Raw genomic sequence first — 21,670 nt, forward strand, 5'->3', positions numbered from 1 at the left:
TGGAAGCAATGGGGTGGGATACAAGAGGGATGCGTGGGGAGTACGATCACCCTGCAGAGCACAGCAGTTCTCCAAAGGGGCCCTGCCTGGTAGTGGACCAGTCAGCAAGGGTGAGGATCAACCAGGGAGCAGGTTGTCTGGGGGGGACACAGCAGCCTGGGTGAGAGGATTCCTCCCTTCTGGGAGCTGAGCAGAGGGTTTACCCCTAAGCATATCAGATTAAATATCCTGCACCCCTGAAATAGTGCTTCTCTTTGGGTTTCTCTGCAACCCCTCAACTCCCTTGAGAATGGTGCCCCTATCTCAGCTCCCCAAGACCTCAGCTCTGGATCCCAGCATGATTCTCTTGGTTGTGCGTATTCCCATTAGCGCATACAGCAGTTCAGCATCAAACAATATAAGAAGCAGAAAGTTGGAAGGATCAGAACAGACTAAACAAAAGATCTGCATTAGCATATCCCAAAGCCCAGTGGTCAGGACACTCACCTGAAGGTGGCAGATCCCCATTCAAATCCAGTTTCCCACTCAGGAAGAGGCGGACTTAAACTGACGGTCTCCCACACCCTGGATGAGTACCCTAACTAGGCTAAAGATTATAAGGGAGCTCCTCCTTCCCCACCCCCTGCCCACAGGCCATTTTGTTTTAGCTCTGCAAGCCACTTAAGAGGCTGACTGTCTAACTTCCCCCAGTTAGTTGACCACCACCAGAGCTAGCCTGCAGTCTGGTCTTGGCACCTATCTCTGAGAAGAACAGGGCTTAACACACACCCTTCTGGTCAGCATCTCCCATTGGGTACCTTAGGCGGCTCCCACTCTAGCATGCTGGCTTTGTGGATCACACTTTCAGGTGCCTAGCTCTTCCCATTCACTGAGGCGCCTAACTCAGGCTTTGTGGATTGCAATGTTGTTTCTCTGATTTTCTAGGTGCCCTGATGCTCAGCGTTCCAATGCCTACGTCCCTTCCTGGATCTGAGCCAAACCAACCAGGCAAATGGGTCAATTGTTTTTAAATGGCCTTTGTTAATTTAGTGGGATGATATTTATGATTAATATTTATAAATTTTAACCTGCATCTGTCCCTTCAATGTAATGTAATTTCAATTAAGTTGCTCCTCTGGCATAGTGGGAAAGTAATAGGTGACCATTAGAGCTTACTAAAATGATTGGGTACCGTTGCAATTCATTACTTTTAGAATAAAGTAATCCAAGTAATAACTGCTTCAGAGAGCATTGACTGGTGAATTACTATTAAATAAAAAGGTGTCATCTTACCTACGTCAGGCCCTTCATCTTCCTTTCCTGTTCGTTCACACGCAGGAGCTAAAAGCACATACATTACCGCACATTGGTCTTTGGCATTATGATAATGAATTCAGTGTTATTTTTAGCTTCCTGTTTCATTGCAAACCCAATTCAGTAAAGCACTTAACTACACATGCTTAACTTTACTCATTTGCTTATGTGCTTTCCTGAATTGTGGTGTTTATGAATAAAACAGAAAAGCTAAAGAAGTTTCTTCATTAGCTCGAATGCAGCCAGACTGATAGCTTGTAGAGCAGCCTCTAGTGGTCAAGATAAGTTACAAATGCTTGAGCAAGTTTGATTCCATCCAGCAGAGAGCAGTGATGCGCACACAAGTTATCAAATACATGAAATTGCAAAAGGGCAATTTTAATGTCATACAATGGGTATGCTTGTAATGCAATCTCTTTTTCTATTGAAAAATATCCACTTTGAGTGTTTGGAAGAGGGAAGTGTTACAAGTGACTTGCCAATGGAGGAATAAAATGTGGATTTCTGGGGAGAATCTGACTAGGAAGGTTAGCTGTACAGGATCTCTGGAATGCTGATGACAAGGAATTCAGATTAAAATAATCCTTTATGTTTTATACAAATAATATACATGAAACTTCTGTATATATATCATCTGATTGAGAGCTGGATCCTACCATCCTTATTCAGACTGTAAGGTAACAATTTGAAAGCAACAGTCTAATTAAAATTATGGCTAAAGAAATCCTATGGGAGCTATGCACAGGCTGCATGTCTCTTTAGAATGTGGCCCTAAGAATCAGTGCTATAGCATAAAAACCATCTGCTGAGCATAGCAGAACACAACTCATATCATAGTTAAAGACCTATGCATAATGTTCTGCTATAGAATATGTGCAGACAGCTACCATGGACTTCAACAGGAGCCATCCATGAATATTTGAGGCCAGAATTTGGCCATAACTTGGTAGCACTCTGCATACTCAGAGTATTTATACTAAAAGAAGTAAAATACACAAAGGTCAGCTTCATGATTGTTTATGTCAGTTGTGTTTTTCAGCAATAAGAGAGAGAGAGAGAGAGAGAGAGAGAGAGAGAGACACTAAGTCTGTGAAAAGCACAGGCAACTTTGGCAATAAAAGGATATGGGGGATAAGCAGCAGCCACACCGACAAGTCACCTTTTGTCACTAGTATTATTTATTGCTTAGGCAGTTCTGAGAATGGCCACCTGAGGTCAGTCAAAGTGTCGGCTCTCTAATACTTACATACAGAACAAATATTAGAAAGACCTTAGGGTACGTCTACAGTACAAAATTATTTCGAAATTATTCTATTCGAATTTTCGGAAACTATTTTATACATTCAGTCTTCTGTGTCCCCACTAAAGCGCAGAATTCGGTGGATTGCGTCCACAGTACCAAGGCTAGCATCGAATGTCGGAGCAGTGCACTGTGGGTAGCTTTCCCACAGTCCCCACCGCCCATTGGAATTCTGGGTTAAGCTCCCAGTGCATGATGGGGCAAAAACATTCTCTTGGGTGTTTCTGGGTGTGTGTCGTCAGAAAGCTACGGCAGACAATCGTTTCGCACCTTTTTGGCATGCAGACACCATACTGCTTTCAGCAGACGGTGCACCGCTGCTCTCCTGCTACTATGAATCCACCTCTCCAACTCAGCTCTTCTCAGCCATTGTGAACCGAGCAGCACAGCTTCTGCCGCCAACTCTGCTCTCCCACTATTGCCATGCTTCCGAGCTTCTCCAAGTTGTCTGTCCTGGACTCCCACCTCCGTGAAAGCCACTGAAGACAACCATTTTCAGCTGTTGTTCGGCTACAGTGAACCGAACAGCACAGCTTCTGCCGCCAACTCTGCTCTCCCGCTATTGCCACGCTTCCGAGCTTCTCCATGTTGTCTGTCCTGGGCTCCCACCTCCGTGAAAGCCACTGAAGACAACCATTTTCAGCCTTTGTTCGGCTACAACAAACAAAGTACAGCTTCCGCTGCCACTCTGCTGTCCTACGTTTCGCACCCTTTTTCCAGGATTACCCATTCAGCCGCCATAGCCATGGAGCCCGATCAGATCTCTGCTGCAGTTTTGACCATTGTAAATATCTCGCACATTATCCAACAGTATGTGCAGTACCTGCAAAACCGGGCGAGGAAGCAACAACAGCGCAATTACTATTCTGATGAGGACATGGACACAGAGAGCACGGCATGTGGCGATTGGGAGATCATGGTGCTGTTGGGCCAGGTTCATGCCGTGGAACGCCGATTCTGGGCCCGGGAAACAAGCACAGACTGGTGGGACCGCATAGTGTTGCAGGTATGGGATGATTCCCAGTGGCTGAGAAACTTTCGTATACGTAGGGCCACTTTCATGGAACTTTGTGACTTCTGTCCCCTGCCCTGAAGCGCAAAGACACCAAAATGAGAGCAGCCCTCACAGTTGAGAAGCGAATGGCCATAGCCCTGTGGAAGCTTGCAAAGCCCGACAGCTACCAGTCAGTCGGGAATCAGTTTGGAGTGGGGAAATCTACTGTGGGGGCTGCTGTGCTGCAAGTAGCCAATGCAGTCATTGACCAGCTGCTGTCAAGGGTAGTGACTTTGGGAAATGTGCAGACCATTGTGGATGGCTTTAATGTGCTGGGGTTCCCTAACTGCGGTGGGGCGATAGACAGAATGCATATCCCTATCTTGGCCCCGGAACACTGGGGCGGCCAGTACATAAACCGCAAGGGGTACTTTTCCATGGTGCTGCAAGCACTGGTGGATCACAAGGGACGTTTCACCGATATCAACGTTGGATGGCCGGGAAAGGTGCATGATGCTTGCAACTTCAGGAACTCTGGTCTGTTTGAACAGCTGCAGGAAGGAACTTACTTCCCAGACCAGAAAATTACTGTTGGGGATGTTGAAATGCCTATAGTTATCCTCGAGGACCCAGCCTACCCCTTAATGCCATGGCTCATGAAGCGTACACAGGCAGCCTGGACAGTAGTAAGGAGCAGTTCAGCTATAGGCTAAGCAAATGCAGAATGGTGGTAGAATGTGCGTTTGGACGTTTGAAAGCGCGCCGGCGCAGTTTACTGACTCGGTTAGATCTCAGCACAACCAATATTCCAATTGTAATTGCTGCTTGTTGTGTGCTCCACAATATCTGTGAGAGTAAGGGGGAGACGTTTATGGTGGGGTGGGAGGTTGAGGCAACTTGCCTGGTAGCCGTTTTCTCACAGCCAGACAACAGGGCAATTAGAAGAGCGCAGCAGGGCGCGCTGCACATCAGAGAAGCTTTGAAAGCCAGTTTCATGACTGGCCAGGGTACGGTGTGAGAGTTGTGTTTGTTTCTCTTAAAGTTACCTGCCCCCTATATATATATGAAAGGAAATAAAGTCACAATTGTTTAAAAACCATTCTTTATTATTTGTTGCACAAAACATTGAGAGAAATCAGAAGCTAGACTGGGGAGGGGCGGGTATTGGGTTAGGGGGGTGGAGGAGAAGGGAAGAACAAATCCAGAAACCAAATCAAAATTTAGGATATGCCAGCTTTCTGCTGCTTGTGCAATCCTCTGGGGTTGACTGTGCGGCTTCCCGTAGCCTCCCTTACCCCCCTCTCCCCCGTGTTCTTGGGCGTCTGGGTGAGGAGGCTATGGAACTTGGGGAGGAGGGAGGGCGGTTATTCAGGGGCTGCAGCAGCAGTCTGTGGTCTTGCTGCCTTTCCCATATTAGATCCACCATACAGCGGAGCATGTCAGTTTGCTCCCCCATGAGCTTGACCATACCAGCCTGCCTGCTCTCATTGCGCATGTCCCTCCTCTCTTCGTATTCATGTAACACTTTACGCGACTCCACAATTGTTTGCCTCCACGCATTCAGCTGGGCCCTATCAGTGCGGGAGGACTGCATGAGCTCGGCAAACATGTCATCCCGAGTTCGTTTTTTCCTCCTTCAAATCTGGACCAGCCTCTGGGACAGAGTAGATAGGGGCCGCATTGAAACATTTGCATCTGCTGCAGGAGGAGAAAAAGGAGGGTAGTATTTTAAAAGATATTTTAGAGAACAAGTATTTTAGAGAACAAAGGGGACCCTGTTTCTCAGTGAAACAAGCAATTCATAGTACATAGCACATGTTCTTTCTGTACAAGGTCTCATTTTGCCTCTTATACTGAAGTGCCTGCCACTTTGGTGTGAGTAAGCCATCACATGCGGCCAGGCAACAGAATTCAGCTTGCAGGCAGCCTGCGGGCTCTCTGGGATGATTGCTTCACACAACACCCCCCCCACACACACACCCACCGATGAGGCTCTGAGCAGGGATGAGCCCTTTAAACTAAACGCAAACAGCCCAGCGTGGCTCCGATGAGCCTCTGAGCAAGGATGAGCCCTTTAAACTAAATGCGAACAGCCCAGCGTGGCTGGGTTTCCTCCCCACCGCGTGGCTCCAATCAAGCTTTCACTCACCAGAAGTGCCTTCTCCAGGGTCATGGTCCGGGAGCATGCTTTGGGAGTAGGAGGAGGCTATTGGCTCCAGCGTTAAGAATAGTTCCTGGCTAGGGGGGAAAACAGATTCCCCACTTGCCACCTGTGCACTGTCCTCCTCTTCCTCCTCTTCGTCCTCCAAAAACTCATCCTCCTCACTCCGTGCTACTCCCCCCTTGCAGGTGTCCATGGACAGTGGTGGGGTAGTGGTGTCGTCACCCCACATAATTGCATGCAGCTCACGGTAGAAGCAGCATGTATGGGGCTGTGACCCAGAGTGCCCATTTGCCTTCCTGGCTTTTTGGTACGCTTGCCCGAGCTCCTTGATTTTTGTACGACACTGTTCTGTGTCCCTGGAGTAGCCTCTTTCCGTCATGGCCCTGGAGACTTTAGCATACGTATTTGCGTTCCTTTTTTTGGAACGTAGTTCTGCCATAACAGATTTGTCTCCCCAACATGCAATGAGATCCAGTACCTCCCGTTTGGACCACGCTGGAGCTCATCTGCGAATCCAGGACTGTGTGGTCTCTTGAGATGGTGGGCTCTGCATAGTCGCCTGTGATGGTGGACTCTGCAGATGGTCACCTGTGCTGATGGTGACCAAACAGGAAATTCAAAAGTTCCCGGGGCTTTTACTGCCTACCTGGCTAGTGCATCGGAGTTCAGAGTGTTGTCTAGAGCGGTCACAAGGGAGCATTCTGGGATAGCTCCCAGAGGCCAATATCGTCGAATTGCGTCCACAGTACCTGTAACCCGGAACTGCGATCTCGATTTTAGCGCTACTCCACTTGCCGAGGTGGAGTACAGAAATCGGAGTAAAGAGCTCTTTAAATCGAAAAAACTGGTTTGGTCGTGTAGACGGAACCAGTTTTATTTTGCGGTAACTCGGCTAATTCCGAAATAACCGCGTACTGTAGACCAGGCCTTACGGTTGTAAAGTCAGGCACTCAAAAAAAGTTATTTCAGGCCCCCGTGCACAAGCATTATAATACAGTTTTAATTAAATGATCTCATGCCATATTCCACAGGAGTCCTGCCTCATTCAGTGCACAGGATGAATGTTACTCAATGAATCAAGATTGTGTACGGAATTGTACTGTTGTCTGTTAAGACTATTGGCCTCATTGCTGTAGAAGTTGGAAGGCAGGGGACTGCAGCAAGAAAAAGGAGGGTCTCCTGGTTAAGGCAGTTGAATGCTGCCCTAGAGAAGTGGATTCTACTCCTGCCTCTGGCACAGATTTCTATGTGATACTGGGCAAGTCATGTAAACCAAGTTTTTATAGATGGCCACTAAGTGTGTTCTTTATTTATAGATGCCCAACTTGAGATACCTGGGTCTGATCTGCAGAAGTGCCAAGCACCCACAGTTGCAGCTGAAGTCAATAGCAGCTGTTCTCTGAACATATAGTGATAAATATTCTGAAAAAATCAGGCTCTAGGCATCTCAAACAGCATCCAAAATTAGAAGATACTTGACAATTTTGGCCTTCATCGCTCTGTGCCTCAGTTTCCCATCTGTACAATGGGTCTGTGTGTGTTAAGGTAAGTTTATTAATATTTGTGAAGCACTCAGATATGATAGAGAATAGTATAATTAAAAAAACACGATGAAATTAATTCTTTGCCTCAGGTCACCATCCCATGCTGCACTGACTCAACACCTGGCTTGGACAATTTCAACTAAACACTTAAAGTTTGTCCAAGTTATCAGAACCTGGAAATGGGGTTTTATAATGGAACATATTAGGCAACCTTAGCTATTGGCAGTGCTACAGCTCTGCCTACAGCAAGTCACATCTAATCAGGACAGTGGGTAATGGACCTTTCGATGCCCACATCTCTATGTGAAAGTACCACAGAGTGCACTGTACATACCCTGAGCACACTTCTGGCAACATGTTGTCTCATTAACAAATCTATTTCCATTTCCTGCACAACCTCCATAAATGAAAGTCCTACACTTCTTCAGCGCATGATCAAAATACCACAACAAGTAGGTTCCTTTACAATGTCCAAGATCCTTCTCCAAGAGGCAAACACGGTCTGTATGAAGAACAAAAGGTTAAAATCAGAACATTGGAGATGAAGCAACTCGTTGAATCAGCCTAATCTGTTTTCTTTTGTTCTGATCTGCTTAGCACCATACAGTAATTTAAAATACAGGATTTCATCCACAAAACCGCTGAATTCAAAGTGATATGATCAGTTTCTACTAACTACTGACCAGCGTATACAGTAATAAAGCCCCTTAACTACAATGCATTCCTCAGCCAATCTCATCCCCAAATGTCTGCATAGAGGGGCTCTGCAGTGTTTCTCTGGAAGATTATCAAGTCTAGGCTCTGGCGGACTGGTTTGTTATCAATAAGAAAGCCAGGGTTACCTATCATAGATATACCAAAAGGATAGATATACAACAGATTTGATTAGCTTAATGGCAGGTGTATAATGGGCCAAAGTCTACTCAGTTACACCCATTAGTTCAATGAGGTTGCACAGGTAACCAAGGGCCTAACTTAGTCCTGTGTGTTAGTAGGAATCAATTCCTCTATGACGTGGTGTGGGACTTGAAAGTCTCATTTACTGGCCCAGACCTCTTACACTTACACAGCAGTGTAGAGTAGTAACTAGGACAATAACCTAGGACCCAAGAGATCTGGGTTCTGTTTCCTGAATCTGCCACTGATCAGGTGTGACCGTGGGCAAATCACTTCACTGGGGAGTATTCTTGTTTTAAGATTTTAAGTTCTCTGGGGTATGAACTGTCTCATGTGTTTATATAGCAGGTCCCTGATCTCAGCTGAGACTTCTAGGTGAAATTATAATATATTACACTGCATATGATGGTGGGGGGAAGCTATTTTCCTTTGGATCAAGCCAGCAGTGTTATATATTTTAGGAAAGAAAGGCTGAGAATGTTGAGTGACACATCGAGTTCAGGATGTCTATCCCTGGTTGAGAATCTAAGCCTAAGTCACTTAAAGAGTATTACATGTGATTTCTTGGTGGTATCACCAACAAATTCTTTATAACATCTCTTTTTAATTATAACGTTATAAGTTACAACCTCTATTCAAGAAGAAGAAATGCTTTCAGTAAAAAACTGCTTGTGTGATCATGTTTATTTTTGTAAATGTAAATGCTAATTTTAAAGCTACCAATCCAATGCTTTTGGCCACCTAATACATCACTAATACAATGAAATCCCATCAGCTTTACAGTAATCATTCAGCAACTCAGCCAGCCAGTCACCTACAGGAGCTCCCTCTCTACCCTCCCCCCGTATTGTTGTGGAAGTACACACTCAGAGCCCTCTCCAGAAACTCCATCAAACAAATGCAGAGCACCCAGAGGGTCACCAAATTCAGGCCATTTTGGACCAATGAGGGAGTAAGCTTCAGAATCCTGGAACCTTCATAGAGCATGCCCTGCCAACTACCCCCTCTTTTATAAAAAAGGGGGATCCAGCTGACTGCAGTTGTTGCAGTATTCAGATTTAAAAACACACAAAGTAGAGAGACAATTGATGCCCTCTTGGATAGATTATTTCTACCCCAGTTCCCTATGTGTATTTCCAGGGGGCACCCTGACACAAAGTAAGGTAATTTCAAAGCCCATAATTGATTCCCTTCATTCCCCCTCTTTATACTGTAGCTCTGAATGAAACCATCTGAATTTCCAATCTGTGGGTTTAATGGTTTTCCTATAACACTCTGAGGTGGTCCCTTCCATTCCAAGTGACTTATTCTCAGTGGTGATGAAATTTTTTGCAGCGTTACAATTGTAATAGCCTAATAAGGATTCCCACAGTTGTAGAATATGTGCATAGTCCTACAGTGAAAAAGGCTGTATTTACTCTAAACTCAAATTCAAATATGTTTTGAGATCTACAGAGCAATTGTGTTCCTGTAAATGTGATACAAGAAACAGATTGGAATTAAGGTAACCTGATCAAAATTGTTTATTCTGCTGACATGGTCTATGGCAGAGTTGGAATTATAGACCAGATCCTCAGCTGGTATAACTGGTATAGTTCTACTTACTTCAACAGAGCTATACACTGATTTACACCAGCTGAGAATCTTGTTTTATTTGTTTATTTTAAACCACATTGAAAGATTGTTTTCCACTCCTTCATACTGGGGACTCAGGGTGACTAAAGGCACAATGTGATGATGTGCCACTCTTAGAAGAAATTTGACCTTTCCCATGATTTGTGTTTTGCCCAGAATGACAGCTCTTTCCTGCCCTTGACAACACCTCAAAACTTTGAGACAACTGTCGAAACATACCTGATTCTGTCATTTCTGAGCATATCTGCAAAATACAATCCCTAGAATGGACATTTTTAAAGGCTACTTTGAGATCTTGGGTAACTGGTGATGTGAGCTCAGAGAATTGGAGGCAAACACAAACCTCATTCTCACACTTCCACAGAACAGTGGTTTGAGCATTGGCCTTCTAAACCCAGGGTTGTGAGTTCAATCCTTGAGGGGGCCATTTAGGGATCTGGGGCAAAAATTGGGGATTGGTCCTGCTTTGAGCAGGGGGTTGGACTAGATGACCTCCTGAGGTCCCTTCCAACCCTGGGGGAAAAAACAACAACAACCTGGATAAGGAAATAATAATCTTTACTCTAGTACCTTCATATAAGAAACTCTTCAGATCAACCATTTAACTGGCAGGACAGTGTCAAGAATTATAGTTATGAAGATGAGCAGTACAAATTTGTCCCAAACTTGAGCCCTGAAGGAAGGCAGCTGAATTCAAAGGCACTGATCCCATATAGAGCACATTCTGGTAGCAGCAGTGCTTACAGCTGTAGTAGAAATTAGCAGTAGTGGAGCACTATATACAGCAGACAGACAAGGAACTGCAATCTCTTTTCCAGCTGCAGAAAAATAGCATTGGGGGAAGAAATTAAATGCTAGACAGACATTTACAAGATCTCCCAAAGGCCTTGCCTATCTGGGCCTGTATTCTAGATTTTACAGTAAAATGATCTCAAGGATTCCAGTGGAAGATTTTTTGAACAACTAAAGCATTTCTCTTGCAGTGTTTGTAACCCAAACCTTGCTTTATGTTCTGTTATGCTTTAGCACAATGCTGCAGAGTATAAACAAAAGTGAAAGTGACTATACATTTCACTCAGTTTGCATAAAGAAAATAGAAAAGGAGTATATGAAATAAGCAATCTCTGAATGCATCCAATGAAGTGAGCTGTAGCTCACGAAAGCTGATGCTCAAATAAATTTGTTAGTCTCTAAGGTGCCACAAGTACTCCTTTTCTTTTTGTGAATACAGACTAACACGGCTGCTACTCTGAAACTGTCCATTTTTTAAAACTCTCCAGTTTTAATTACCTAAGATGTTATTCATAGCAGGTAAGGAATTCTTTTAAACTGAAAGTTCTCCTACGTTTTGCAGTTTTACATACCAGTCTAATCAATTGTTAAACTGCCCATTTTCGTCTATGCAACAATGTGAGTGACATCGGGGTGAGATCCAGCAATGTTATTTCCTTTAACTAGCTTTAGGGCTTGCTAACACTTACAGTAACTGCTTATGTAAATTTAATGTGACAGTCTCTTCAAACGCAATCTTGCAAATTTCAGAGTAGCAGCCGTGTTAGTCTGTATTCGCAAAAAGAAAAGGAGTACTTGTGGCACCTTAGAGACTAACCAATTTATTTGAGCATAAGCTTTCGTGAGCTACAGCTCACTTCATCAGATGCATCCGATGAATTGAGCTGTAGCTCACGAAAGCTTATGCTCAAATAAATTGGTTAGTCTCTAAGGTGCCACAAGTACTCCTTTAATCTTGCAAATATAATCATAGTTGTGTACTCATGCTTCTAACACTATTAAGTGCTCAGGAGTATTTATTACATCCTTTCATTGGTCAAAACAGAACATTGTCTATCTAGCGCAATTAATTTCATTCCACTATGACTACAGCATTATGAACATGTTTGGCCTAAAGATTTTGGAGAGGGCTAGTTAAGTTAGCTTGGGTGTATTAAACAAACAAATAAACAAAAAAAGCCTGACTCATTTTACATGAAGTGCACTGGGGATACAGAGAAGGACTCCAAATTCTCACAAATCTTCTGATGAAATGGAACCCAACACTGTCCATTAGACTGAAACATTTGGCACTCATGCTGTGTTGGAGTTAACCAAGTCAGTCAATCAGAGAACAAAACCACAGAGAAAATTTAAAGGAGCGCTTAACTAATTTAGGAGCCCAAGTCCCATTAACTTGGTTAGCTAACTAAGCCACATGGGGCAAAACACAAAGCACAGACTTTTGCATTGAAAATATTGAATACTCAAACTGTTTTCAAGTTTTAGATTTTCCTCCCTCCATGAATAGCTTATGAACAACTTTAAGTGAAATAGATTTGAGCACTTCATAATCTATCTGCAAAATTCAACTAATAAATGATGTGTTACAAATTATTTGCTTGTTGCTAGTATACACCAAAGCATTTAGAGGGGTAGAACTAGAAAGAATGGAATGAAAACAACAGAAGGGAAATTTAGGCTGAGTCTCAGGGGGGAAAAAAACAAGTGTCCTAATAGCAAAGATCTCGTATGCTATGGAAGAGACTTCCAGAGGAAGTGGTGGATGAAACCTTGTCCAATCTAAGTCCCAAGCCAAGCACAGAAAAAATCCTGCCAGGAACCATCCTGCACTGGTAGTGAGATGGACTAATGGGTCTTTTCCAGCTCTAATTTCTGTTTGTACAGTACACAGCAGTAGAAGCATGGCAGCTGTTTCAGTGTCTGTAAATTGTAACTGTAGACAGACTGTATAATTTGCCCCCCTACATTAAACAAGTATGTTTGTAGCCAAAATACTCTGCATGATATTTCTGCTGCGTTGTTTGTTGTAAGCCCCAAGACATCTGCCTCTGTGCTGCACATACTCAATTCTAGCTTTGTTTAAATAACTCTCCACTGTTCCCTGCATATATCTGATCCTAGTGCCACTTCGCTCTAGTGGATGTATCTGAACAAACAGGCTTGATGGCTCAGAACACTTTTGTCCTGGTCAGTTTCTATTCTAAAGCTCTGAGCAAGAATCTCTGGGCAAAATGCCTAACTGTTTGCAGGGCTAGCACAAGGCCCTCCTTAACTTAGGATGGGCTGAAATGACACTTGTGCTGCCACATAATTGAATCATAGAATATCAGGGTTGGAAGGGACCTCAGGAGATCATCTAGTCCAACCCCCTGCTCAAAGCAGGACCAATTCCCAATTTTTGGCCCAGATCCCAAATGGCTCCCTCAAGGATTGAGCTCCCAACCCTGGGTTTAGCAGGCCAATGCTCAAACCACTGAGCTATCCCTCCCCCCTGGGATAGTTGAGGGGGAATCCTAATTCATATGCTCATGGACTTGTCCATGGGACAGGCAAATGGGAGTTTTCCTGGGACTTAGTCTTGCAACATTCCTAGTTCCTTCTCTTTTACTGCATGCAAAGTAATTTTTCAAGCTCAGTTGTTCCCAGTGTTCAGCTGCAATCTGAATACAAAAGGCAGAACTGGCTCAAACTCCCTTTCCCCCAGGCCTCTGCCTGTTTCTAGGACTGAAGTAGGCCTTTTGAAGGTTTGTTTCCAGGTTCCAGATGGAACTGGAAGAAGAAATGGCAAAAGACAGCAGGAGGAAGGGGTGGTTATTAGGATTTTTCACCTGCTCTGAAGTGGGAAACCATGGGAGTCTCCTGAGCAACTATGTTCTTCATTAGTTTCCCAAAGCAGTTCAGATAAGCACCAGCACTTTTGGTTGCTTATATACACAGCAAACCCAAACTCTGAACTGACTGACAATATCCAAATGAGAATAAATCAGCCACCAATTTAAAGGGCCTCAAATAGAGACCTTCTGTGGAGTGCTGGTGAATGAGCCAACACCTCATATCCACAGCCCTTAACTTTGAGATGCAGAGAAGGACCCAAGTCATAATTTGGATCTGGACTTGCTTTAGACACTAAAAATAATGTCCAAGACACCCAGATGTAATTCTAGTACTTAAGGTGGTGAAATCTTGCCAGAAGGAGAGGATCAGGAAGTTATAGTATTTAGTATGAACTGAATTTTTAATGTTATGAAATACTTTAAAGGCTGGAATTTTGCTACTAGCACCTTGAGGAATGTAGTGTTATCTCATAGGATGGAACTAAACTAAATTAAAAGACTAGTTAAAGAAAAAACCCAGAGTTATCTCCATCAAACATTTGACAGTTTATGTAATAAGGTAGAAGAGCCAGAGAAGTTTTTCCTATTTCAGGGTTGGCAATATTCAGTTTGGCACCAGTTACATATCTAAGATCCAATATCTCATAATCCTGCAGAGCTAAATAGAGGAGTTTTTCTACAACTGTAAAGGGGAGATCTCCAAACTGTCCAGTAGAACATACAGCACTTGCTTCTAGCCAGCTCTGAGGTACCAGACTTCAAATCATGTCCAGGGAAACCATCTTTACGAAGTTTTAACAGATTTTTAAATATGTACTGACTATAATTTCTCTCCTTCTGAGTCCTACACAGTTAGACTCAGGGTCAATACTGTGGGAATTTCAGTGGCTATCAGGGACCTCCTCCTCCAGCTGGCAGTAGTATATAAAGCACACATCATCTTGTTTCAGGAAATACACACTACCATTAACACTCAACAATCAATCCCTGTCTTTGCTGTTGTGTCTCACCTCTATTACAGGCATATTGCCTGCACCTAGGATGGCATCCTACATCAGGGAAGGCATTCCAGCAACTTCAGTCTCATCATCAGGTCCAAATGATATAATCGAATGTCAGGCTATAAAAGTGAAGGACCTGACCCTTACCAATGTCTAGAAACCTCCATCAACCAACTGGCCAACTCCTCTTCTCCCCACCTTCTCGAGACCTTCAGTCTACTGCGGCAATTTTAACTTACGCCGTTCCCACTGGGGAGACGGTGATGACAATGTGAATGGAGTAAAGCTAGAGGAGTGGGTGTTGATGGTCAACCTGAAGCTTCTATATGATCCTAAGCAGCCACCACTTTCCATAGCAACAGATGGACTTTGCCTCTTCTACAATTAGAAGAAGCTATGCTGAGAATGGAAAAGTCAAAATAAAAGCCAGTCTGACTTACCATCATCTGGATAGATTTGTTCAGCTAACGTAGAGCATGTCTTCATACACTGCCTGTCAGTGAAGAAGCGATTTCCATTCCCACCAGCACCTCTGTATGCAAATGGTTTACAGCGATCTGTGGTTTTATCATAGTAGAGTCGGATCCCAATCTTGTCTCCATGTAGGCCTTCATCCATTGGCTCATTACATACTGCTCCAGGAAACACCAAAATGGAAAGCATGATAAAAGCACAGATAAAGTCTACCTGGCAATATTTACAATGGCAAGAGGTGCTAGTTTATTCTGGTATAATTTCCCCATTTGGCCTGATAATGTTCTTATTGCTACACTGAAGTGCCATTTTAAGACTGCTGGACCGGTGTTCTTGCTGAGAGCGACCTCAAGGTAGAACTCTTACCAAGGTGTAGCCATTGCCCCAAAGGGTGTAGGGGGTGGCACGAGGAAGAATCTTCTGTGGAGAGGCTGCAACACCATTCCAAAGGCTGCTTCAACCCCACAGCTGCACTACCAACACATTCCCTTCCCTGAAGGAGTGAAGGCTAGAATATTTAGACTGTCTAAATCATTTTGCTTTGACATTTCTAATGATAAAAAATAAGCAGAATAACTTTTGTAAATGCATTTTGTAAAAAAGTTTTTTAAAAACCAGACATCATTCAAGCCTTCAGACAGGAAAAAAGGCACTAACTAAATTTCTCCTCTCCCCCCTTTTGCTGGTCACCTTTAGAGACAAAAAGCTATGACAGTAGCTTCTTTCATGTTAGTTTTTAGAGCCAACCCTGTTAACAAACAGCCGAAAACCAAACAAGCTTTTTATATCTCACTCCAAAGCTAACAAAATACCAATTCACTGTTCTGGCTGGACCACAGCTTGCTTTGAATTTCTGCTTCTACAAGTCTGCAATTGGGGTAACCTATTTTAACCATCCCGTATTGACTTAAAGCACAGGTTTCTCTGTTATCAGTCTGAACCCAAAAGAATAAGCTGTGAGTAAACTTGGAGTTGGATAAGGGTTAATAGTTATCTGTCTGGTTCCATTTTAAAATATACCGTTAGCTCAGATGATTGGCAGCTGACACCAGTGAGTCACATCAGACAACTTAAAGATATTTTGGAAACAGCTGCAGAGTAGTTTGTTTGCAATCACAAGCAGACTGTTTAGTTCTTTGCTTTTGCTTTGCATTAGAGGAAGAGATGCATAGAAATTAACGAGCAATATTTCCCTGTTCTTTTGGCTTTTTTATTTGAGCATATGATTATAGGAAAACATAAAGCAGTCAGAGGACAAGACTTTGCACAGCAATGTAGACCCTCCAGGAGGAGCCAAGGTTATTTGGGGCCAGATTGTACCCATCCATTGCCTGGTAATGCTAGAGGGGAGGACACAAGGAGACTATATCTGCTCCCTCTAAGGCTATGTCTACACTACTGCAGTAAGTTGACCTACTCTATGCAACTCCAGATATGTGAATAACATAGCTGGAGTCGATGTACCTTAGGTCAAGTTACCATGGGGTCTACACCACAGGGGGTCGACGGGAGAAAATCTCCCATCGACTTACCTTACTCTTCTCATCGGGAGTAGAGTACAGGGGTTGACTGCAGAGCGATCTGCAGTCGATTTGGCGGGTCTTTACTAGACCCACTAAATCGACCACCGGTGGATCAATCTCAAAGCGTCAGTCTTGGTTGTAGTGTAGATCTGAAAGGGCCAGGCATAGTCTATCTCTGTGCTCTGATTCTATCAGCACAAGCTGACCAGAGGAAGGATGTAATGGGGCAGTGAAATCATTGTCCCACCTCCTTCCTTTTGCACTGGCTAATGGTTCTGGCCAGCTGCAGAGAGGGAAGCACACTGCACCAGTGGGCATTATCTCTAATGTACAGACAGGGAATTGAGGCAGATGTCAAGAGTCAGCAGCAATGTCAGGAACTGAAATTCAGAATCCTGCAAGATGAAGATTGTGAGAGTGCAGCCCTGAGCCATCATTCTTCGTCGTGCAGGCCCGGGTCAAACCGTAATTGCCTTAAAGACTCAGCTCCTCCTGGATAAAGCTCAGTCTGAACATGACTCTTAGCTACCCATGAGCCACTAACATGAAGCAAGCTGATGGGAACAGGCCCTGCCAGTTGACAAGGACCCTATGATCAGCGTAGGTCATGAGGCACAGATTACTGATATTGGTTTGTTGTTACTCTCACACACATTTCTGAGTCAGTGGCCAGCCCTCAATGCTGCTCCTTCTCTCACTTTAATTGCCCACAATGGCTACTCAGGTGCAGGTAAGAGCTGCACTTACCACTGCAGCCCCCTGGATAATAATCCTACCATTGTGAGCAGCGGCAGTGGGATAGAGGCAGAACCTGGGAGCTGGCTGCCAAAGGAAGCCTCCACAGCAGAGAACTAGAGACCAGGGACCAAAAGATGAACAGGGAAGCATCCTGTTGCTGGCACATGGCCAGCACTAGACACAGCAAGAGGATACAGTCCAATGGTCTTGTGACAGCCCTGGCCAAGCTCCCTATGCCAGACGCTCACCAGACTGCTATGTTTGGATATACATGCTGGGCTCATGTGCTTTTAAGCTTCCCTTGGTCTGGCTAGGCTCCTGTACAGTTTCTAGCACAATTCCTGGCCAGTACCTCCTCTGGAAATGGGATCCCATGGCCAAGATGCCCTAGGCCAGTGCTGAACACTCCAAGGCTTCCCAGTAGGTGCCAAGAGAACTATAATACAAACTACCTTCAAGCTAGTCAGTGACTAACCCTCTTGCAGTAAACTAAGGGGGGAGGTGTGACATTCTTTACCTTGGGGGAGCGTGCTGTAACCCCCATATTTCTCATTTTCATATAATCATGATCTTATGTATAAAGCATGCCTTGTAAGGTATCGGGGAAAGGTTATGATCTGCTGAAAGTCATTTCTCTATCCATATATATATATCATTAATGCATATGAAGTTATGAGAATTGTGTAGTATGGTTGTCACTAAAACATGCTGTAAATTGGGGGAAATCAACCAGATATTTGCTCCTCAGAGGCAACAGCAAGGAAAGTAACCAATGCCGGGCGGGGTATCAAACAACTCATCAACAGCCATTGTTCAGCAAGGGAGCTACAATGCAATGACGCACCTGCATGAGGCTACACCAGGGGAATTGCTCAACCTTGCTTCGAGAGACTCAGTAATGCTCACCTGACTCTGATAGGGCGGGAGGGCAAAGCCAAGAGGAAGGAGAGGACATGATAAAAGGAAAATACATTTGCCATGCTCATCCTCTCTCTTCCACCTACATCCACAGACACCACACCAAGCAACTGAAGCGCTGATCAAAGGGGAGAGCCTGGCTGAAGAGCAACCAGCCAGCCTGTGGTGAGAAGCATCTAAGTTTGTAGGGGCACCGAAAGTGTTAAGATCAGCTTAGAATGCATTTTACTTTTATTTCATTTGACCAAAACTGACTTGTTATGTTTTGACTTATAATCACTTAAAATCTATCTTTATAGTTAATACATTTGTTTGTTTATTCTACCTGAAGCAGTGTGTTTGGTTTGAAGTGTGTCAGAGGCTCCCATTGGGATGACAAGCCTGGTACATATCAATTTCTTTGTTAAATTGACAAACTTATATAAGCTTGCAGCATCCAGTGGGCATAACTGGACACTGCAACAAGGAGGTTCCTAGGGTTGTGTCTGGGACCAGAGATATTGGCTAGTGTCATTCGGTTGCACAGTCCAAGGAGCAGCTTACATGCCAGAGGCTGTGCATGAACAGCCCAGGAGTGGGGGTTCTCACAGTAGTGCAAGGTAAGGCTGGCTCCCAGAGTCAAGGATTGGACTGACCTAGCAGATCACCGGTCCAGATAACACCAGAATGGAACATCATACCCACCCTGAAAGAAATCTTTTCTGAATCCCCTCTTCTGGCCCATAAGCTCTCCATGCTCAAGCTCCCCACAGACTAGGACACACCAATTCAAAACGGCACCAGACACTGCCAGAACAACAGATGCAAAACCTGCAGCCATCTCTCTACCACTACAATGATCAACACCCGTCGCAGCACACCTTTCAAGATCTATGGGTCCTACACATGCCTATCACAACATGTGGTGAACCACCTCCAGTGCACTAAATGTCGCAAAAGAAACTATGTGGGAGAAGCCAGACAATCACAATGCTCTCAAATAAACTCACACAGGAAAACGATAAAAGACAAAAACATCACATCACCTGTGGGTGAACACTTTTCACAAAGTGATCACTCTATATCTGACCTATCAGTCCCCATCCTCAAAGGAAACCTGCACAACACTTTCAAGAGATAAGCATGGGAGCTGAAATTCATAACTTTGCTAGACACTAAATATCATCGACTGAATATAGACACTGGATTTATGGCTTATTACAACAATCTATAACCCACTAACAACTCCTCCCCCCGGAACTGCTCCCTCTCTATGACTGGAGAGGTGTTAACAGGCCACTTCACCTTGAAATACGTCTTAACTATTTATGCTAAACAATCTATTCCATCTTGTGTTTAGCTGTGACATTCTGCATAAGGGCTTGGCTATGCTTAAAATGCTGCAGTGGTGCAGCTGCGCCAATGCATCTCTGTGCCACTATAGCACTTCAAGAAAGACGTTACCTATGCCAACGGGAGGACTTTTCCTGTTGTCATAGGTAAGCCACCTCCCCAAGAGGTAGTAGCTATGTCACTCTCCCATCAATACAGTGCTCTCTACACCAGGATTTAGGTCAGCATAACTGCATCACTCAGGAGTGTGGAAAATCCATATTGTCTGGAAACCAAGACTAATAGCAGACTGGTACAAAAACAAGCACTGCACTCTGTATCTTTATATAGAGTCGCATGGGATGGGAAAAAGTGTAGACAAATGGTTAATTATACATATTGCAGCTGATGAGCAATGGGCATATTTGAAACAATCAAATCAAACATCACATGCAGAACAATCCTACAGCGAAGTAAAAGGTGGCCTCAGATTAAATCTAGAGGAGTATTTTTTTTAAAAATTGGGCATCATTAGCATAAAATTCTACATGAAAGTATTGCAATTGTGCATACAATTCAGTTTGTGATTTCCATCATTTGCTGGTTTGGATGAATATTTTATATATGTAACACTTACATCTCCAAAACTGTAAATGAAACTTTACCAAGCTATTGTCAAAAAGAAACCTACTGAGAATCTTAATTTGGGTGTATTTCTTACAAGATAAATGTTAGACAGTATCAGCAACAATGCACTTTTAGTTAAAACTTGACAAGGCTCAAAGTATTTGATACAGATCTATTATTTTGTAGTCACACAAGTGGCAATATATTGCATCCATGACAATACAATACTGGATTGTAACATTAGGTATATTTTTCAAGCCATCTTTTCCTAAAACTGATAACAACTCATATCAAAAGAAACAAATCCAAAACCACTTAGCACCCATCCCTAATCTCACTTGAAATAGTCTGCTAGACAGCCATGAAATCGTGTTTACTGAAGAGAATAATATTCCTTGTATTTATGTAACACTAGTTAAAGAGGTGATCACAGCATGCTTATACTTGTGAGGGGGAAGATGGAAAGTATATTATGCTATGGACACTGCATAAAAAATGTCAGAGGGCAGGTGAAAAGTAACTTCTGCAAAGGGAATTTGAAGGAGGCAGCATGTAATTTACAGGTGGGGATTTGGCCAAGGCATTGGATTTTTCAATTCCTTCCAAAAAAGCTCCATAACCATGTAGTCTATAATGACCAATGGTCAGCGCCTTGGTGTTATACATCATAGAAAATACAAAGGTATGTTAAAGAAAGTAGCTCTCTTACCTTCCAATCTTGCTGATGTAAAGAAAACAAGGCAAGTACAAAATAAAACCACAGTGAGCGCAATTCTACAGCTGTTCATTGTGCTTCTGGACTCGCACTCATCCCCCCCTTGCCTTGGAAAACACACTATCTACTGTCCACACTGCTTATCTGAAAGTGCAAAGTTCACTTCAAAGATCAGTCTTTTTGCCAAACATTCATAATGCAACATGCACTAATTATTAATAGCTGGCTAGCTACTGTAAAGAACTCTTAAATTTCTTGATGCATTCCTTCTGATAAATAAAATTGGCCCCCCTCTCCTCCCAGCTTGTTTGCTTCACAGTAGACTCTTCTGCCCAGATACACAGAGCCTCATTCACAAAGAGTTTTCTGGGAGAACCTTCATCCCGATCTCGTCATTCATTCTGCTAAGGTGGCAAGAGTCATAGTGACCAAATATACCTTGCACCCAGGAGGACTGGACAATCACTTTTCCAGAGACTGAAGTTATAGCTGCCCGTCATGTGCTGGCTGATAGGAATAACAGAAATTACTGCTGAAAACTCACCCAGTTCCAGTTGAGAACTGGGTTTTGGAAGAGAGCAATACTGTAGGTCTATTGATTCCTCAAGCTACTGGTCCTCCACTAGAAACCAAATGCAAGATTCAAATTGAATCTACTGGAATTCCTATTAAAAGTCAGTTCCATTTGTAATTGCTCTTCACGCCCTCTGAAATTATGTTTCTGGGCTTCTCTTGTGTGGCTGCGAGATGCGAAGCAACAGGATAAGAGTGGCAGCAGCTGAAACTGAGACAGAGAGGGTTTGAAGACAAAAGACTGTGGAATGCTTTGACCAGGGGAACCTATTGTCTCACAAAAGCATGTGCCTCCCAGCTTCTCCCTTCCCTAGCTGGTTGTGCCCATTGAACT

General features: G+C 43.7%; 1 protein-coding gene across 1 annotated transcript in view; it reads right to left on the bottom strand.

Annotated features, from left to right (window-relative positions):
• Positions 1–21,670, bottom strand: part of APH1B (aph-1B gamma-secretase subunit) — a 108,528-nt gene that overhangs the window by 2,903 nt on the left and 83,955 nt on the right. The window contains exons 5-7 of the mRNA XM_074966113.1: positions 14,898–15,089; positions 7,630–7,797; positions 1,273–1,320 (exon numbers count right to left, since the gene is read on the bottom strand). Of these exons, the coding sequence (XP_074822214.1) occupies positions 1,273–1,320; positions 7,630–7,797; positions 14,898–15,089 (408 nt within the window). The remainder of the gene's footprint in view (positions 1–1,272; positions 1,321–7,629; positions 7,798–14,897; positions 15,090–21,670) is intronic.

Source organism: Natator depressus, chromosome 10 (genome assembly GCF_965152275.1).
Source record: "Natator depressus isolate rNatDep1 chromosome 10, rNatDep2.hap1, whole genome shotgun sequence".
Lineage (NCBI taxonomy): Eukaryota > Metazoa > Chordata > Testudines > Cheloniidae > Natator > Natator depressus.